Below are 15,250 nucleotides of genomic sequence, written 5' to 3' on the forward strand. Positions count from 1 at the left end.
TGAGTGGAGATGAACCATAAAGGATGATCGATCGATCTCTCTCTCTCTCTCTCTCTCTCCAAAAATACCAAGGTCATAGGTTCCATCCCCAGGGAGAAAACCTACTGTCACATAACTATGTAAGACACTCATCAAAAGCCAGGGGCAACGTTCCCTTTCAGTGTGTTGGTGCAGAAAGTCTAAATACAGGCTACAAAAATTGCATTGCAGCCTACACACCAAACTGTAAATGCACCCACAGTAAATATTTGAGTAACCACACAGTGAAGCAGTAATGTCATGAAAATATCTGAGCGTTAACGCGTTTATTTCATGATGTTGTTCAACCAAAAATGTGTTTAATGCAGCGGTTGTTCTAGTTTGATGTTATCAGATGTACTCTGGTGGAAGCTTTGGACGCAGCGTTTGCATTTTTAGCGTGCAAAAAGGAGAAATGAAAATGACCAGAAATTGTGCAGAGCTTATTTATTAAACGTCAAACGTTATGATTTAACAAACACTGCTTTCTGGGGACTTCTCCGCAGTTAGCCACGGGTGCACAGCCCCCGTCGCAGTTCCACTGTCGATAAAAGCGTCCGCCAAACGCCATAAATGTGTAAGAGGGCCAGTCTTCCAGCTGCGCCCTTGTTCACAGCGACGGTCTCTCGCTCTGAGGGTTCATGTACCCGTTGGTAGCGTATCCGTCAGCTACGTCTGGCCCTGTCCATTCCAATCAAAAACCAGAACACAATGAATGCAGGTCCTCTCTCTCTCTCTCTCTCTCTCTCTCTCTCTCTCTCTCTGCAGTCACCGTAAAATCCATGGTTCTTCTTTGAGATGAACTCACATCAGCCTACTTAAAAACGCCTCCATAAGAAAAGGGTAGAGGAGGAACGGGGATCTTTTTTCACCCAGTCACAATGATTTCAGCGGAACACGTTTTCTCCGCTTCAGGCAGCTTGCTGTTTTGACCAGAGAAGCGGTCCACCTCACCGTCAATCACACGGTCACGTGCACGATCACCCTTCACATGTTTCACAGGCACACAACAACAATAAATACAACCGCATTTAGGAAGAAAATACAAAAACGCAGGATAAAATAAATACACAGAAAAGGACCCTCATTAAGATCATAACGATGGATAAATGGGAGCCTGTTTGCTCGGTAGCCTTGCTGAGTGCACACTAACTGGTAAGGAAGCAAAGGTCAATAAAAAAGTATTGGAAAGAGAGGATGAATAAATAAACGTAATCACGACGCAAACTGTGAAAGGGCAGCGGATTATACCAGATATCTCGGGCACGCTAAACAGCACGCGAAAGTGTTTGGGCTGTGGCGTCCTTTTTGTAGGTCAAATCAGCTGCACATAAAAGAAGCTTTCGGGATACCTGCTCTGTCCCGTGACGCCCAGAAACTCCACAGGGAGCGCAAGGGAAGTGAAGCTGTCAGCACTGATGGGGGCCTTCAGTCTTTTCAAGTAAAGCGTGCAATTGTTCCTCCCATTTCTCTAATGCACCATGTTTCATTTAAGTAAAAAAAAAGGATCAAAGAACTCACATTGAGCAGGACAAAGCAAAAGATTAACACAAAGACACCACCACCACAACAACAACAACACACTTATCAAACAATGCAAAAGGTTTAAACCCCTTTGAGGTGGATGTACTTCAGGAAGTTCCTTTTGTTGTTTTTCTCTGCTGAGGACAAGTGCCCACCTGCCCCTACAGGCTAGTTGAGCACCTACAACAAACGTGGCAGGATAATGAAGGCAGCAAGCTCCTGAATGATTGGATAGTGGTTGCTGAAGCTCAAAGGTGATTGGCTGTTGGGGTGAGGGTGGCGGGGAACATCAGAACTCTTGCTTTCATGAAAGACAGGTTGGGGAGGACAGAGATCACTCGGGCAGCCTCTTCACTTATCTCCCCATCTAGTTCTGGCTTCCTGGCAACCAACACACACACACACACACACACACACACACACACACACACACACACACACACACACACACACACACACACACACACAGATTTGCTGCTCAATGCGATGTCCCACAAGCAAACATTCTGTCCCACCTGAATACGCTCTCCTGATCTGTTTCACAGTGTTTCACTCTGTTTCTACGACCTGTGTTAAACAGTCAACTCTCAGGCCAGTCACGTTCACGTAATACATCTGAATGTCACAAGACAAGGCATTTGTGTGAAAGAGACAGTGCAGCCCACCATTCTGCAAACGGCCCAATGGTGCCAGTAAACTGGATGCCAGTAAGCTTACGCACATCTAGCTAAAGCTACATTCATGCTAATAAACAAATGCTCCTCAAATTAATTCATACGTGTCCATGTGAAAGCCGTTCCTTAAGTGGCAATTCTAAAACGTTTACAGTTTATGTTTTTCTGTAATGAATAGCCTGTAACAGGAGTCTGGCAGATGGCCCATAAAAGGAAAAAAACCACAGGAGGTAAAGGATGAGAGAACCCTTTTCCAGTGCCATGCTAGTTTACCAACTGGATCACACAAAGGTACCGTCACTCGAACTGAAGCCCAACGTTCTAGAACCCTGCTGGGAGGACAGGTCAGATCATTTGTGTATATGTAATGTATGCCGACATAAGAGTGAGTGAGTGTGTGTGTGTGTGTGTGTGTGCGTGCGTGCACGATGACACACCTCTGCAGAGTGCTGGTTTTCTCAATAGTCTCCATCAGTTTGTTGAAAGCGTCTGTTCTATTGCTGCCAGTGTTACTGTTCTCCAATTTAGCAGTGGTCAACTCATACAACTCCGGATCCACTCCTGGATTTACAGAGTAGAATGTGTTAAAATAAAATACCCCTACGTCCCCTACAATACTTAGAAAAAGATAACCCATTTAAAGCTTCTCTGTCTCACGCACCCGTTCATGCTTGCACACACACACACACACACACACACACACACACACACACACACACACACACGGTTTTCAGTTCAACAGATCAAATGCACAAAAGATACAGCATGACATTTGAGCAATTCAAAACACACCCTCATAAACAATGGGCAAAACTCAAACACCACAGAACACAACGCAGGCCATTCAAAGCAGAGGATGAAAGAGCTCACAAATGCACAGCGCCGTTACAAATGGTGAGAAACTTTCTATCTTTTGTGTTTTAAATGTTTCTACTTTATGCAAACAAACAAACAACATTTTATAAACCCTCCCTTCTCTTTGATTTCTACAATGCATGTTCATGAACATTTGTGAAGTGCATTTGTGAAGTTCACAGGTACAGAACAGTGTAGCAGGGCAGAACTACTGTAAATCAGGTACTTACAGAGTAAAACAGAACACGGAGATGCAGGAAGAAGCTTTCCTTTTAACACTGATCTGGGACCAGCTTCCCTGTTTCCCTTTCAATCGTAATTAATTACACATCTCTGCTACGGTTCGAGGGCCCCTACTTCTACAGGTCTTCGAGTCACGCCGACTGGTTTCCCTTCTTTGTAGACCAGGAGAGCTCAATGGCGCCATCATGTGGTGTGAGTGGTGCATTCACTAACTCATTCATGGAAACTGCTTCCTACAGTCCCGAAGAGCATTCAGAAGAGTGAGCAGGCGAAGATTCGGACTCTCGGCGACCACAGCACCTCACAACACAACCACAGGTAGGTTGGTTTTTGTGTGTGTGTGTGTGTGTGGGTGTGTGTGTGCGTGTAGAGCGCCACGTCTCTGATCTAACCTGGCAGCGGTGCATCAGTATCAATGTCAACATCACTATCCTCTTCTGCTGGCCCAAAGAAATCAAGGTTGAGCTGGGATACTGCGCCCCCTGATGCTGGGTAAGAGTGTTAACATGAGGATAAAATACATACACGCTCACAAGAAACCTTTAAAAAAGTTCCTGGAGTAACCTTGACTGAGGTAATTTCATAAAAAATACTTTTAAAAAATCTAAAGTCTTACACGAAGTTACTCTGATCTAAAAACAGATTTGTGTTTTCTCATAAAATGGTTCCATGTAAAATGGAAAATAATGGAAACTGATTCTGAGGCAGTGAGCACTATAAAATCAGACATGCTGAGCTTACCCGAGCAACTGTTCCAGCTAAAACGGGTGTTTCAAAAAAGTGCAATTATATATACTGGTTAAATAAACCATCTGGACTTGGATGGCTCCACCAACAGAACACTTAAAAAAAACAGATTGTATGTATAAATAACCATCTTTACTTTATATGGATGTTGGTAAAAGCTGGCAGTTTTGGTGTTACTTCAGCAAATGCTGATTTTGCCAAACTCTGAAGGTGTTGAATTTTAGCCTTTTTTTTTTTTTTTTTAGGTTTTCTGACAAATAATGAATTTTGGCATAATAATTAACTTTAAGAGCATAAAGTTTTTCAATAAAAATACTGTCTGGAACAATCTGTGTGTCATTTATTATCCTTAAGAATCTGATGACTTTTAAGGGACTGACTATTTTTAACAGTCTATCTAATACTTTCTGATTTAAAGCTACATTCCTTGCATACAATTAATTAACATTCTCAAGAAAATTAATCAAATGTTTGTAGATTGTTATACAACTTGTATACTGCACTTCTTAGAACAGGTCATGTGACAGTCACCAAATGTTCCCGTCATGTCAAACGAAGTATGATGTATGAATTGTACATCCTAAGCGGGAGACAGAGTAAGAGCGAAGGAGTGTGTCGTCTTGAAAGGAGCTTTCTGAATGAGAAGACAGAATTCTATAGCAGGACAGGACAGAAAGAGGTAAGAAAGAAGAGGAAATTGGGTATCATAATATAAAACTTTTATTTAACTTATCCCGAAATAATATTCAATACAAGAGTGAATCGGTCTGAAAACTCCAAGAATCCAACAGCCAATAAGAATCATGAATGAAATCTAAAAGAAAACAAATGATAAACTAAAGTGCATAGGAGAGAATGTTCTTTAAGACAGATCAATGAGAAGAATCATCTTTGTTCTGTCTAACAAAGTCTAACGAAGGACAGCAGAAGAGACAGAAGACTGACCAGATCAAAGACACATACGCCGCTTACAGGACAGAGTGCTATATGAAATAAATGTGTGTCAAGTATGTTAAATGTAGTGTTGAAATGCCTGTTTCAATTTTTATGGCTTTTCTTGTACTTGCAAAGCTGAATTGTAGCTTTCCAATCACAAATGAAGCTTCATTTAAAAAAAATCTGCTTCATGAAACAAGAAAAACACAGAAGGAACAACAAGAAAAACAAACAAGGAACAGCACTCGTCCTCTGTAGGACCTGCACCATTTTTTGAAATAATACCACTCCCACCCCCCACCTTGCGTCCCTGTCCTGGTCCTGAGCGTGAAAAGCGCCGTACCTGATCAAACACTCCTGATTCACTTCATCGGCTAATTACCGAATTAGTGAGGTGTTAGAAAGAGAACAGGGAGAATACAGAACGGCGTCGCCTGGGCGACAGCTGCGTCACCCTGGCAACCACTGTTAGAAGATCCCTAGCAGCAGGTTTCAATACTTCAAGCAAGGCAGCAGTTGGCCGTGGTCTGTCTGGATGCATGATCGGTCAATGACACCAGGGAGGGACCGACTAGCACGTAGCTCTAGTGACTGGGGCACGGGGGAGGTCTGGAACCACGCACATCTCTCGCTCTGCTGCTTCCATCAAACAGGAGTGCCAATCCTCCAACCCCCGTGACCCTAAACCGCCACCATTAACATTTATTTCCACTAAAGAGCCTGACACCGTTATTAATGTCAAATGCCCACAACTATTTATTCTAACTGCAGTGTACTGTAGTTAAAAATGTAGGGTAGTCAAATTTGCAGCAAAGTACACAAGGTTTCCAGCGGCTTTTGGGATAGTTGTCCGTCACTGTGTAAGCAATGTGCAAATGTTTACTACCTCTTTATGTATAAATAATACACTATATTGCCAAAAGTATCCATTCACCCATCTAAATAATTGGATGTTCCAATCACTTCCATAGCCACAGGTGTATAAATCCAAGGACCCAGGCACGCAGACTGCTTCTACAAACATTTGTGAAAGAAGGGGTTACTCTCAGGAGTTTTGTGAATTCCAGCATGGTACCATGTTAGGACGCCACCTGTGCAACAAGTCCAGTCGTACCAACTGTCAGTGGTATTACAGCAAAGTGGAAGCGATTGGGAACGACAGCAACTCATTCACGAAGTAGTAGGACACGTGAAATGAGAAAGCGGGGTCAGCGGACGCTGAGGTGCATAGTGCGCAGAGGTCGCAACCTTTCTGCAGAGTCAATTGCTATTGACCTCCAAGCTTCATGCTGCCTTCAGATTAGCTCGAGAACAGTGCGTAGAGAGTTGGGGATGGGTTTCCATGGCTGAATAGCTGCATCCAAGCCTTACATCAGCAAGCGTCGGATGCAGTGGTGTAAGGCATGCCGCCACTGGACTCTAGAGCAGTGGAGATGTGTTCTCTGGAGGGACAAATAACGCTTCTCCGTCTGGCACCCTGATGGATGAGTCTGTGTTTGGCGGTTGCCAGGAGAACGGTACTTGTCTGACTGCATTGTGCCAGTGCAAGTTTGGCGGAGGAGGATTATGGTGTGGGGTTGTTTTTCAGGAGTTGGGCGCGGTCCCTTAGTTCCAGTGAAAGGAACTGTTAATACTTCGGCATACCAAGAGATTTTGGACAATTTCATGCTCCCAACTTTGTGGGGACAGTTTGGGGAACGGCCCCTTCCTGTTCCAACGTGGCTGCAAGGTCCATAAACACATGGATGAGCGAGTTCGGTGTGGAAGAACTGAAGTTGAGTCCTGACCTCAACCCGACAGAACACCTTTGGGATGGATTAGAGCGGAGACTGCGAGCCAGGCCTTCGCATCCAACATCGGTGTCTGACCTCACAAATGGGCTTCTGGAAGAATGGTCCAAAAATTCCCATAAACACGCTCCGAAGCCTTCCCAGAAGAGTTGAAGCTGTTATAGCTGTAAACATCATCTTAAACACTATGGGTTAAGATTGGGATGTCATTCCAGTTCATATGCGTGTGAAAGCAGACGGGCGAATACTTTTGGCAATGTTGTGCGAGTGCTGTGTAAGGTTTGTTGAGATATTCTGAAGTCATCCTGAAGGCTCCCTGTGAGACAGAAGTGTGGTGGTGCTGTTGCCACAGTCAACACTGGTCTGATGTGATTATTTAAACAGGACTAGATGGTGAAAAACTGATACTGATAATGCCATAGTTAAACGTCATAAAACACTAATGCTTTGGTTGAAAACTGTCCAAATTACTTACTGTTAAAATTATGATGTTTTTTTTGTTGTTGTTTTTTTTCTTCCAGTGTTGCATATTTGAGCATTGAACCTCATCGTAGTGCGAACGTGCGTACTGACCAAATGAGGTAGTGCATCGCATTGTACAGTACAGAGACAACCAGAGAAGAAGAGAAAGAGTGAAAGGGAGGGATGGGGACGAGGGAGACGAGGCGAGAGACGGAGAGAGAGACTAGGAGAGATTAGAATTTCACAGTGCATTCACTGACAAACAGTGATACAAACGGACAGGACAGATGCAGAACAGCAGGTTTGTTCCAGATCACTCAGATTCCCTTCTTTCCCCTGCCTCTTGTGCCCCCTGCAGGCGCTAGCATGTTACGGCAACGCAGCTGAGCCCTCGGAATCAGGCAATCAGGTCTAAGCAACACAGAGGAGAGGAAAGGATGGCAGAAAGTGCCGGAACAGGCTTTAAACTCAGCGGTGAGAGCAGAAGACCAGGATTCAAACAGAAGAGAGAGGACGAGAGGGGGATCATATCAGGAGTACGATTTCTGTCGAGAGTGGCGGGTTGCTTTGTCTTGCGTTACAGAAAAAGAAGCTCGACGCTGGGACGTACCATCTTCACCGATGCGCGACGAGACCACCACCTAGTGGACATGCGGAAAGCACAGAACAAACAACAAACTTTAGCGGCGCACGCCGCTACACTGATGATGACGCAAGCTCTGTTCGCAAATGACTGTTATCCATAACAGCCCGTTTAAAAAAAGGAAGACTATGCATCTTCGGAAAGAAGCTGGAATGGCTGCGTGTGTATACCGGTGTGCATAGAGTGGACGTATCCTGGCCTGAAGACGATGATCTAACAGCTGACGAAGTTTTTAAAGGATCTTTAGTAGGTTCAAGCATCCCCTGAGAGAGACAGACAGACAGACAGACAGAGTGTCGTTGTGTTACGTTTGATATCCACTCTCATTGTTTACTACTATAAAGACCACAGTGCCTACGCAACAAACCTTCTGTGGTCATTTTGATTTGATTTGTTATTATGTTTCACTTGTTGGACATTCGCATGACAGACACAGGTGATGTAATGCACACAGACACAGAGTGAAGAACACACAAACACATAAACCCAGTCGAGAACAGACATCGTTAAATTATAATACCATAATGAAACATCATAATTAAATAATGCCGTAAATATGTGTAAAAGTAGGGTAGTCTATTACAATCCTTGAACACCAAGATTTCTTTAATGATTGTATTAAGCACAAAGGTTTCGCTGTGACCGTTTGGCACAGTAAACAAGCGATCGATGAAGCTGCCCTCACCAGGCCAGCAGCAAATATAGGCACGATCACCGGATGCTTGCTGTCGGTGAACAACTGCAGGAGAGACAGACAAACAAACAGTTACCGGCTCAAATTCACTCAAGACTCTTGGAGACAGGTTGAAGTCGCTCCTAATGCGTCTTTTATGGATGTAACGCAGTGAACCGACAGCCTGTACTAGTCTAAAACAGATCGGATGGTGTTTCTGAGAAGTCAACTTCCTCGATTTCCAGTATACCCCCCGTTTTATTATGTACATCTGACTTATAGCTATATTTATTACAACTGCCATATAGATATATTTATTAATAAATACATTTGTATGTCTTCATGTCTGTACACCTGTATTATATATTTATTAGGTACATCAGTCTTACAGATATTTTTATCAGGTACAGTTCTGTGGTCAGAAGATGGCTAATAATCCGTACATGGCTACTTTAATATGGACTATAGACTCTAACTGTACACCAATGACATGTTTATTAAAGGGAGTGAGGAGTGTACAGTGTACTGTGTGCAGAAGGACGGCCTACAACACTGCTCACAATATTGCGCATTCCCAGGCTGTCCAGCAGAATTCTGTTGCTATGTGATCCGACCCACTGGACCTTGAGGCCGTGGGCAGCGTGGATGTCCAGCAGGTGGTGCCAGAGTGCCACAGGCTCCCTGAGACGGCACAGGGAACAGAGAGGTGAAAGACAGGCTACTGCTGTTTGGCACACCGCAGTCAGGTCACCTCTCGCAATATGCCGGACAGAAACAGGCTGAAGGAAGTCGATTTATCCGCTGGCACGGTTGGAGAACTCGCACGATGAGACTACTTCAAAGATGTACGTGTGTATGAACACTTCTCACACTCAAAAATGACCTTTATTGCCCAAGTTCTCACTCCAAGTTTGTTTTTTGTTTTCATCAAAGTGCAAGCAGAGCTTGCAAAGCCAGTTAGAATGTTGTCGAGAGGCCAATGAGCAATCAGAATACCCCGCATGCAGGGGTCACGTCATCGGGTCACAAGCGTGCATGAAGACGACCAGGCCAAGAGCCTTACCCCTGAACGGGGAGGCTGTCCCCGTGGTCCTGGGGCTCCAGCAGGAGCCGAAGGGTGGCGACCTCTGGGACCTCAGGGGTGACCTCTGAGAGAAAAGTGCTCTGGAAGAGGTGCTGCAGTCTGCAGCTCAGCATGCCCTGAGACAGAAGGAGAGACGGAGAGAGAGAGAGAGAGAGAGAGAGAGAGAGAGAGAGAGAGAGAGAGGAAGAAGGTAGAGAAGACTTCAAACGCAAATATACAGACCTCTCTCTCCCTCCCTCTCGCTCTGTCTATCCACTTTATATGGTAGGCTTTTGGGTTGAAAAATAGACACATTAGCTCAGACTCAAAGTGACACATTTCATTCTGGAAAAGCAGCAGGTGAATGACATGATACACATGAAAAAATAAAAGTTTTTAACGTATTGTAGGTTGATCACTAGTTATCCGGGCAGCCATGTTATTACGGTTACTCTTTTTGTCGGTCGTTTCCTTCTCTTTGTCCAGTGCCGTCATATCAGTGTGCGTTACACAGACCAACAGTGTGCTTCCACATCACTGTATCGGCCATTTCTGCAGACCGTTTGTTAAAGTTCAGCTCAGAGAGGACTGGCAAGTAAGAAGAGAAAGAATGAGAGAGAGGGAGAGAGAGAGAGAGAGAGAGAGAGACATAGGAAGAAGGTTCAAACACATGGGGGATGTTCTCTGAGGTTATGCTTCTCGTGACTTTTATGGTGAACGGTACACCGGGCTCAGTGACACTGCTGTTTCAGCCTACGTTATGTTTAGATTTAACCCATTAAGCACAACTCTTATAGGGAAGAAAATATATCCGAAACATTTCGGAGGGGTTTTTTGTCGACTTACTGACACGTCGTTGGTCTGGAGGCTGTCACTAGGGGGCGATGTTGCAGCGCTACTTTGCCGCTCCTCGTGGAACGCTGCCCATGACTCGTGCTGGCTCTCACACGACCCCTGCAGGTCAAACTCTGCCCAGCTCTCGCCTGCCCCACCCGCCAAATCGCTGCACGGCGCCGACCTGAAATCCGCAAAGCTGTCACTCTGCGGGAGCTCGGGGCACCGCGGGCCTTCCTCCTCGTCTTCTTTTTCTTCCTCTTCAGCCAGCTCCTCTTCCTCCCTCAGGTCCTTTACGGCATCCGTATCCCCAAACTCCTCGTCGGATGAGCACCCCGACAGTGCGGTGACAAAGTCGGCAAATCCCTCCTGCATGGCCGAGTCGGTCTGGCTGAAGTCGGCAAAGCCCTGATCCACAGCCCTGAAATCCCCGAAGTCCTCGTCCTCGTCCGCCACGGGGCCCGCCGGACGGCCCTCGTCCTCGGGTTCCTCTGGCAGCTCTGAGCTGGGGACCGCCGCGGGGCCCGCTGTACTGTCGGTACCCGGCTGCAGATAGGAGGTCACCCCCGCTAGCTGCGCACCTGCTGCGGTGTCTCCAGGTTCAGGTACCTCCCTCTGGAAGGTTCCAGCAGACACAGGTGGTTGAGGATCAATGCGAGACTCTACGGCCTCTGTGCCATTAGCCACTGCCAGCGTAATCTGTGTGCTTTGGTCACCTGCTAGCTTAGTCTCTGTGTTGTGCTCCCCGGTGGGCCCAGCGTCCGTGCTGTGGTCCCCGGTGGGCCCAGCATCCGTGCTGTGGTCCCCGGTGGGCCCAGTGTCCGTGCTGTGGTCCCCGGTGGGCCCAGTATCGGTGCTGTTTAAGCGTGATTCTCTAGGCTCCTCCTCCTCTGGAGCTCTGTTGAGCTTGCTGTGTCTGTTGCTAAGATAAAGTCCTTGGCGCGCCGTGTTAGGGAGTGCAATGTGCGCTCCCTGGAGGTCGTAGGGAGAAACGCCGTTGACGAGAACCTCGGATGTCTCCGGCTCTCCGTTCTCGCGGCCTACGGATACATCAGGCTCGTACACTGATGGCTTGGAGTTTGAGCCCAAGCTACTCTGGTGCTTCTCCGCTGGCTTTCCTGTCTCTTCAACAACCGGGGTCTTCCCTGCCTGGGAGACAGCCTGTAAGGATTTCAGGTGCCGGTCAGGGGGCAAGGTATCGGCTGCGTACAGCTGGCCGAATGCTGTGGGCGTGTCAAACTCCGAGAAACTGGACGACATTCCTCCGCTGTAACCTCCAAAATCCCCAAACTCATCCTCGTCTTCCTCCTCTCCAACCTCGTCCAGCGGAGGAGGGGAGGAGGAGTACAGCCGGACTACGTCAGGCTCCATGCTCCTCTAGCGCCACCTACAGGCCACATGCACATGCACCTGAAAAAAGAGAAAGACTGAGCTACTGGCCAACAGGAGCAAACATCTAGAAGACAACGTATGCCAGACTCAGAATACAACAGAGCCCCAGCATGACAGCATGTGTGTATGACAGAGCACAAAGAGTATGTCCCGAGTATGCCAAAGTTAAGAGTATGCCAGCAGAGCTTCGTGCGCTCTGTGGCAGTGTAGACTGGTGACATTTTTACTTGAGCTGACCTATTCAAAAACTGTCTGCTTCTAACAGTGTAAATAATTCAGCTGTCCAAGGCCTTCTGAAAGGTCACCATGCCGTGCAGTTACTCGGCAGTGCGGACAGCGTGCCGTTATTCCGACCTGCCTAATTGTAATAGCTGGAAAAAGTGTGTCGTAGCTTGCTTCGCGGTCCTTCCCAAACACCGTGTGTTCGGGAAGTCTGAATAATAAACAGCTGCTAGTGCTGAAAGGAACAGCGGTGCTTCATTTATGGTGTCACTTTCATCAGTTACGTTTTGCGCAACTGCTCTAGAATTAAGCAATCCCAGCGAGGACAACCACTTCTCGTCAAGTGAAGAACTGCTTGAGTCACTGCCGAATCAGTGCCGAGTCACTAAAGTTTCTACCAAGCGTTCTCCAAATATGCTGACTCACGTTCCCGTCAAATGTTCTGTTAACAAACTGACAAACATCCAGCATTTCTGACCATGCACTGACATGTTTGGTGTACAACACTCATGATCAGTAATCAGTTTTGGTTAAACAAATTGGACTCCCTTTCACAACTGTGTAGGACTTCCAGGTTGATTTAAAAACAGAAACAAGCAGAATCTCAGCGCAGGCAGAAGTGACGCAAGTCTTTATCAGGCAGGTGCTGTGAGATAAAAGTGTGGTATTTAAATATTCACATGGCCAGGATACCATTCTAGACCACACTGCTCTTCTGTGAGCTTAAACCCGAGAATTCCTGAGTTGGACTTGTACAGTATGCAATTTCATAGCTTAGAAGATGTGGAAAAATTCATTTGTAATTTGTTTCAATTATCCACATTTGACCTTCAAAAAACTCAGAAGATCTGAGAAAAGAAAAAAAAAAGTCATCTAACGTTATCAGGCAAACACGGACAAGGTCTCAATGAAACTTTCAATTATGGTTTGAATTGTGTCTGTCAGGTTATGTCCCCATCTTAAAACAGCAATCAAGGAGCATGCACGCACACACGCACACTCTCATACATACACACGCACGCGCACACGTACACTATTACAAACACACTCACATACACTCGCACTCATACGCGCGCACGCACACACACACCCACTCATACGCGGGCACGCACGCCCACCCACCCACTCATACGCGGGCACGCACACACACACACCCCCCCACTCATACGCGGGCACGCACACACACACACACACACACCCCCACTCATACGCGGGCACGCACACACACACACACCCCCCCACTCATACGCGGGCACGCACACACACACACCCCACCCACTCATACGCGGGCACGCACACACACACACACCCACCCACTCATACGCGGGCACGCACACACACACACACACCCCCACTCATACGCGGGCACGCACACACACACACACCCCCCCACTCATACGCGGGCACGCACACACACACACACACCCCCCCACTCATACGCGGGCACGCACACACACACACACACACCCCCCCACTCATACGCGGGCACGCACACACACACACACACACCCCCACTCATACGCGGGCACGCACACACACACACACACCCCCCCACTCATACGCGGGCACGCACACACACACACACACCCCCCCACTCATACGCGGGCACGCACACACACACATACACCCCCCCACTCATACGCGGGCACGCACACACACACACACCCCCCCACTCATACGCGGGCACGCACACACACACACACCCCCCCACTCATACGCGGGCACGCACACACACACACACCCCCACTCATACGCGGGCACGCACACACACACACCCCCCCACCCATACGCGGGCACGCACACACACACAGACACTATTACAAACACACTCTTATACACACGCACGCACGCACACACAGACACTATTACAAACACACTCATACACACACTATTACAAACACACTCATATACACACGCACGCACTCACACACACACTATTACGAACACACTCATACACGCATGCACACACACAATTACAAACACACTCATACACACTCACACAATGTAAGAAAGAGTAACAGGATCTCTGGGGAACTCTATCTTGTCACTTTGTACTCACTGATGAAACTCATCCTGGCCAATTACGGCCAGTTCACCCCACCACAAAACTTATTCTTTTAAACGCTACCAAAACACAAGGTTCTCTCAATGTAAACGGTTTCACTTAAATTTACATTTTTTTGGCATGTTTGATTGGTTGCACTATGCTGAATGCGTGCGAGTGTATTCAGAAACCAGCGTTTGATCGGCTGCTTGCCAACATTTCATTCACCTTCAAACCTTTTATATATCAGAGTGCCGACATGACTTCTACCCCTCGTAAGTACACACTATGCATGCAGAAGGAGCCACCCTGGACTTAGACCTGCAGTCTTACTCCAGTAAAACGTGGATCTGGTCCAAAAAAACAGGAACCTGAGAGGGAAGAAAACAGTTATGTACGTACAAAGGTGTTCTTAACAACTTGCTTCTGTATGAAAGAGATGCGGCCACTACTTTAAGACAACCGTCCTCTGGTGCAGCGTCGTTCGGCTCGACTGGACGCCGTGTTTGTTTGTTTTTTTTAAAAAAAAACAACAACAACCCACGAAGGTGACGAAGTAAGGGCGGGCAGCCAGAACCAGCGAGCAGGACCCCGTGTTTTTAACCCACGCCACGGGATACTGACTGACGCAGCTGAGGAACTTAGCTTAGCCGAGCCTCAGCTACACCACACACACACACACACTTAAGCTACAACAGCAGCTGCAGTTTAAAATGTCCCCAACGTTACACGAACGTTGCCTTGGTCGTCCAGCTGGCCGCCTAAGCCCAGTAAAAGCAAGAACAGCGCCCTTACATAACGTTACTGTTCTGGTTGTAGCTCTTCTGTCAACCATCCCGTTAGACAGCGCAGCTAACGTTAGCCAGCTAGCTAGCTAGCTAGGGGTGTTGTTGCTAGGCTACCTGTCAAAGCAACGTTACCCGAGTCTTACCTGCGTTCACCCTTTATTATCTCTCACGGTGAGCAAAGGGGAACTTATAACTCGCTATTTCGCGACTATCCTCGCTGCTGTCCTTAGACCCTTGGCCGAGATTCACGTACCGGTCACCGTTCCGCGATCATCCGTGCACCACCCGAAGGTTCCCGTTCCCTGCGCATCGTAAAGAAGCCGCCAGACGTCGGCGCTGCAG

General features: G+C 47.1%; 1 protein-coding gene across 8 annotated transcripts; it reads right to left on the reverse strand.

Annotated features, from left to right (window-relative positions):
• Positions 1-448: 448 nt before the first annotated feature.
• On the reverse strand, positions 449-15,230 carry aftphb (aftiphilin b). Of its 8 annotated transcripts, none has more exons than XM_035532754.1 (11): positions 15,052-15,214; positions 14,349-14,491; positions 10,475-11,872; positions 9,629-9,765; positions 9,126-9,246; positions 8,578-8,631; positions 8,063-8,155; positions 7,860-7,890; positions 3,707-3,802; positions 2,654-2,777; positions 449-1,923 (listed from the first exon to the last, which is right to left on the reverse strand). In XM_035532754.1, the coding sequence occupies exons 3-11, from the start codon at positions 11,831-11,833 to the stop codon at positions 1,791-1,793; spliced, it is 2,148 nt and encodes a 715-aa protein (XP_035388647.1). In that variant the 5' UTR covers positions 11,834-11,872; positions 14,349-14,491; positions 15,052-15,214; the 3' UTR covers positions 449-1,790. The 8 variants fall into 8 exon arrangements, 7 of the variants coding, with proteins under 7 accessions (XP_035388647.1, XP_035388648.1, XP_035388646.1 ...); XM_035532755.1 differs by having other exon boundaries at positions 15,162-15,195; XM_035532753.1 differs by lacking the exon at positions 14,349-14,491 and having other exon boundaries at positions 15,162-15,230.
• Positions 15,231-15,250: the final 20 nt, after the last annotated feature.

The sequence above is a fragment of the Electrophorus electricus genome, chromosome 13, assembly GCF_013358815.1.
Source record: "Electrophorus electricus isolate fEleEle1 chromosome 13, fEleEle1.pri, whole genome shotgun sequence".
In the NCBI taxonomy this organism is placed as follows: Eukaryota; Metazoa; Chordata; class Actinopteri; order Gymnotiformes; family Gymnotidae; genus Electrophorus; species Electrophorus electricus.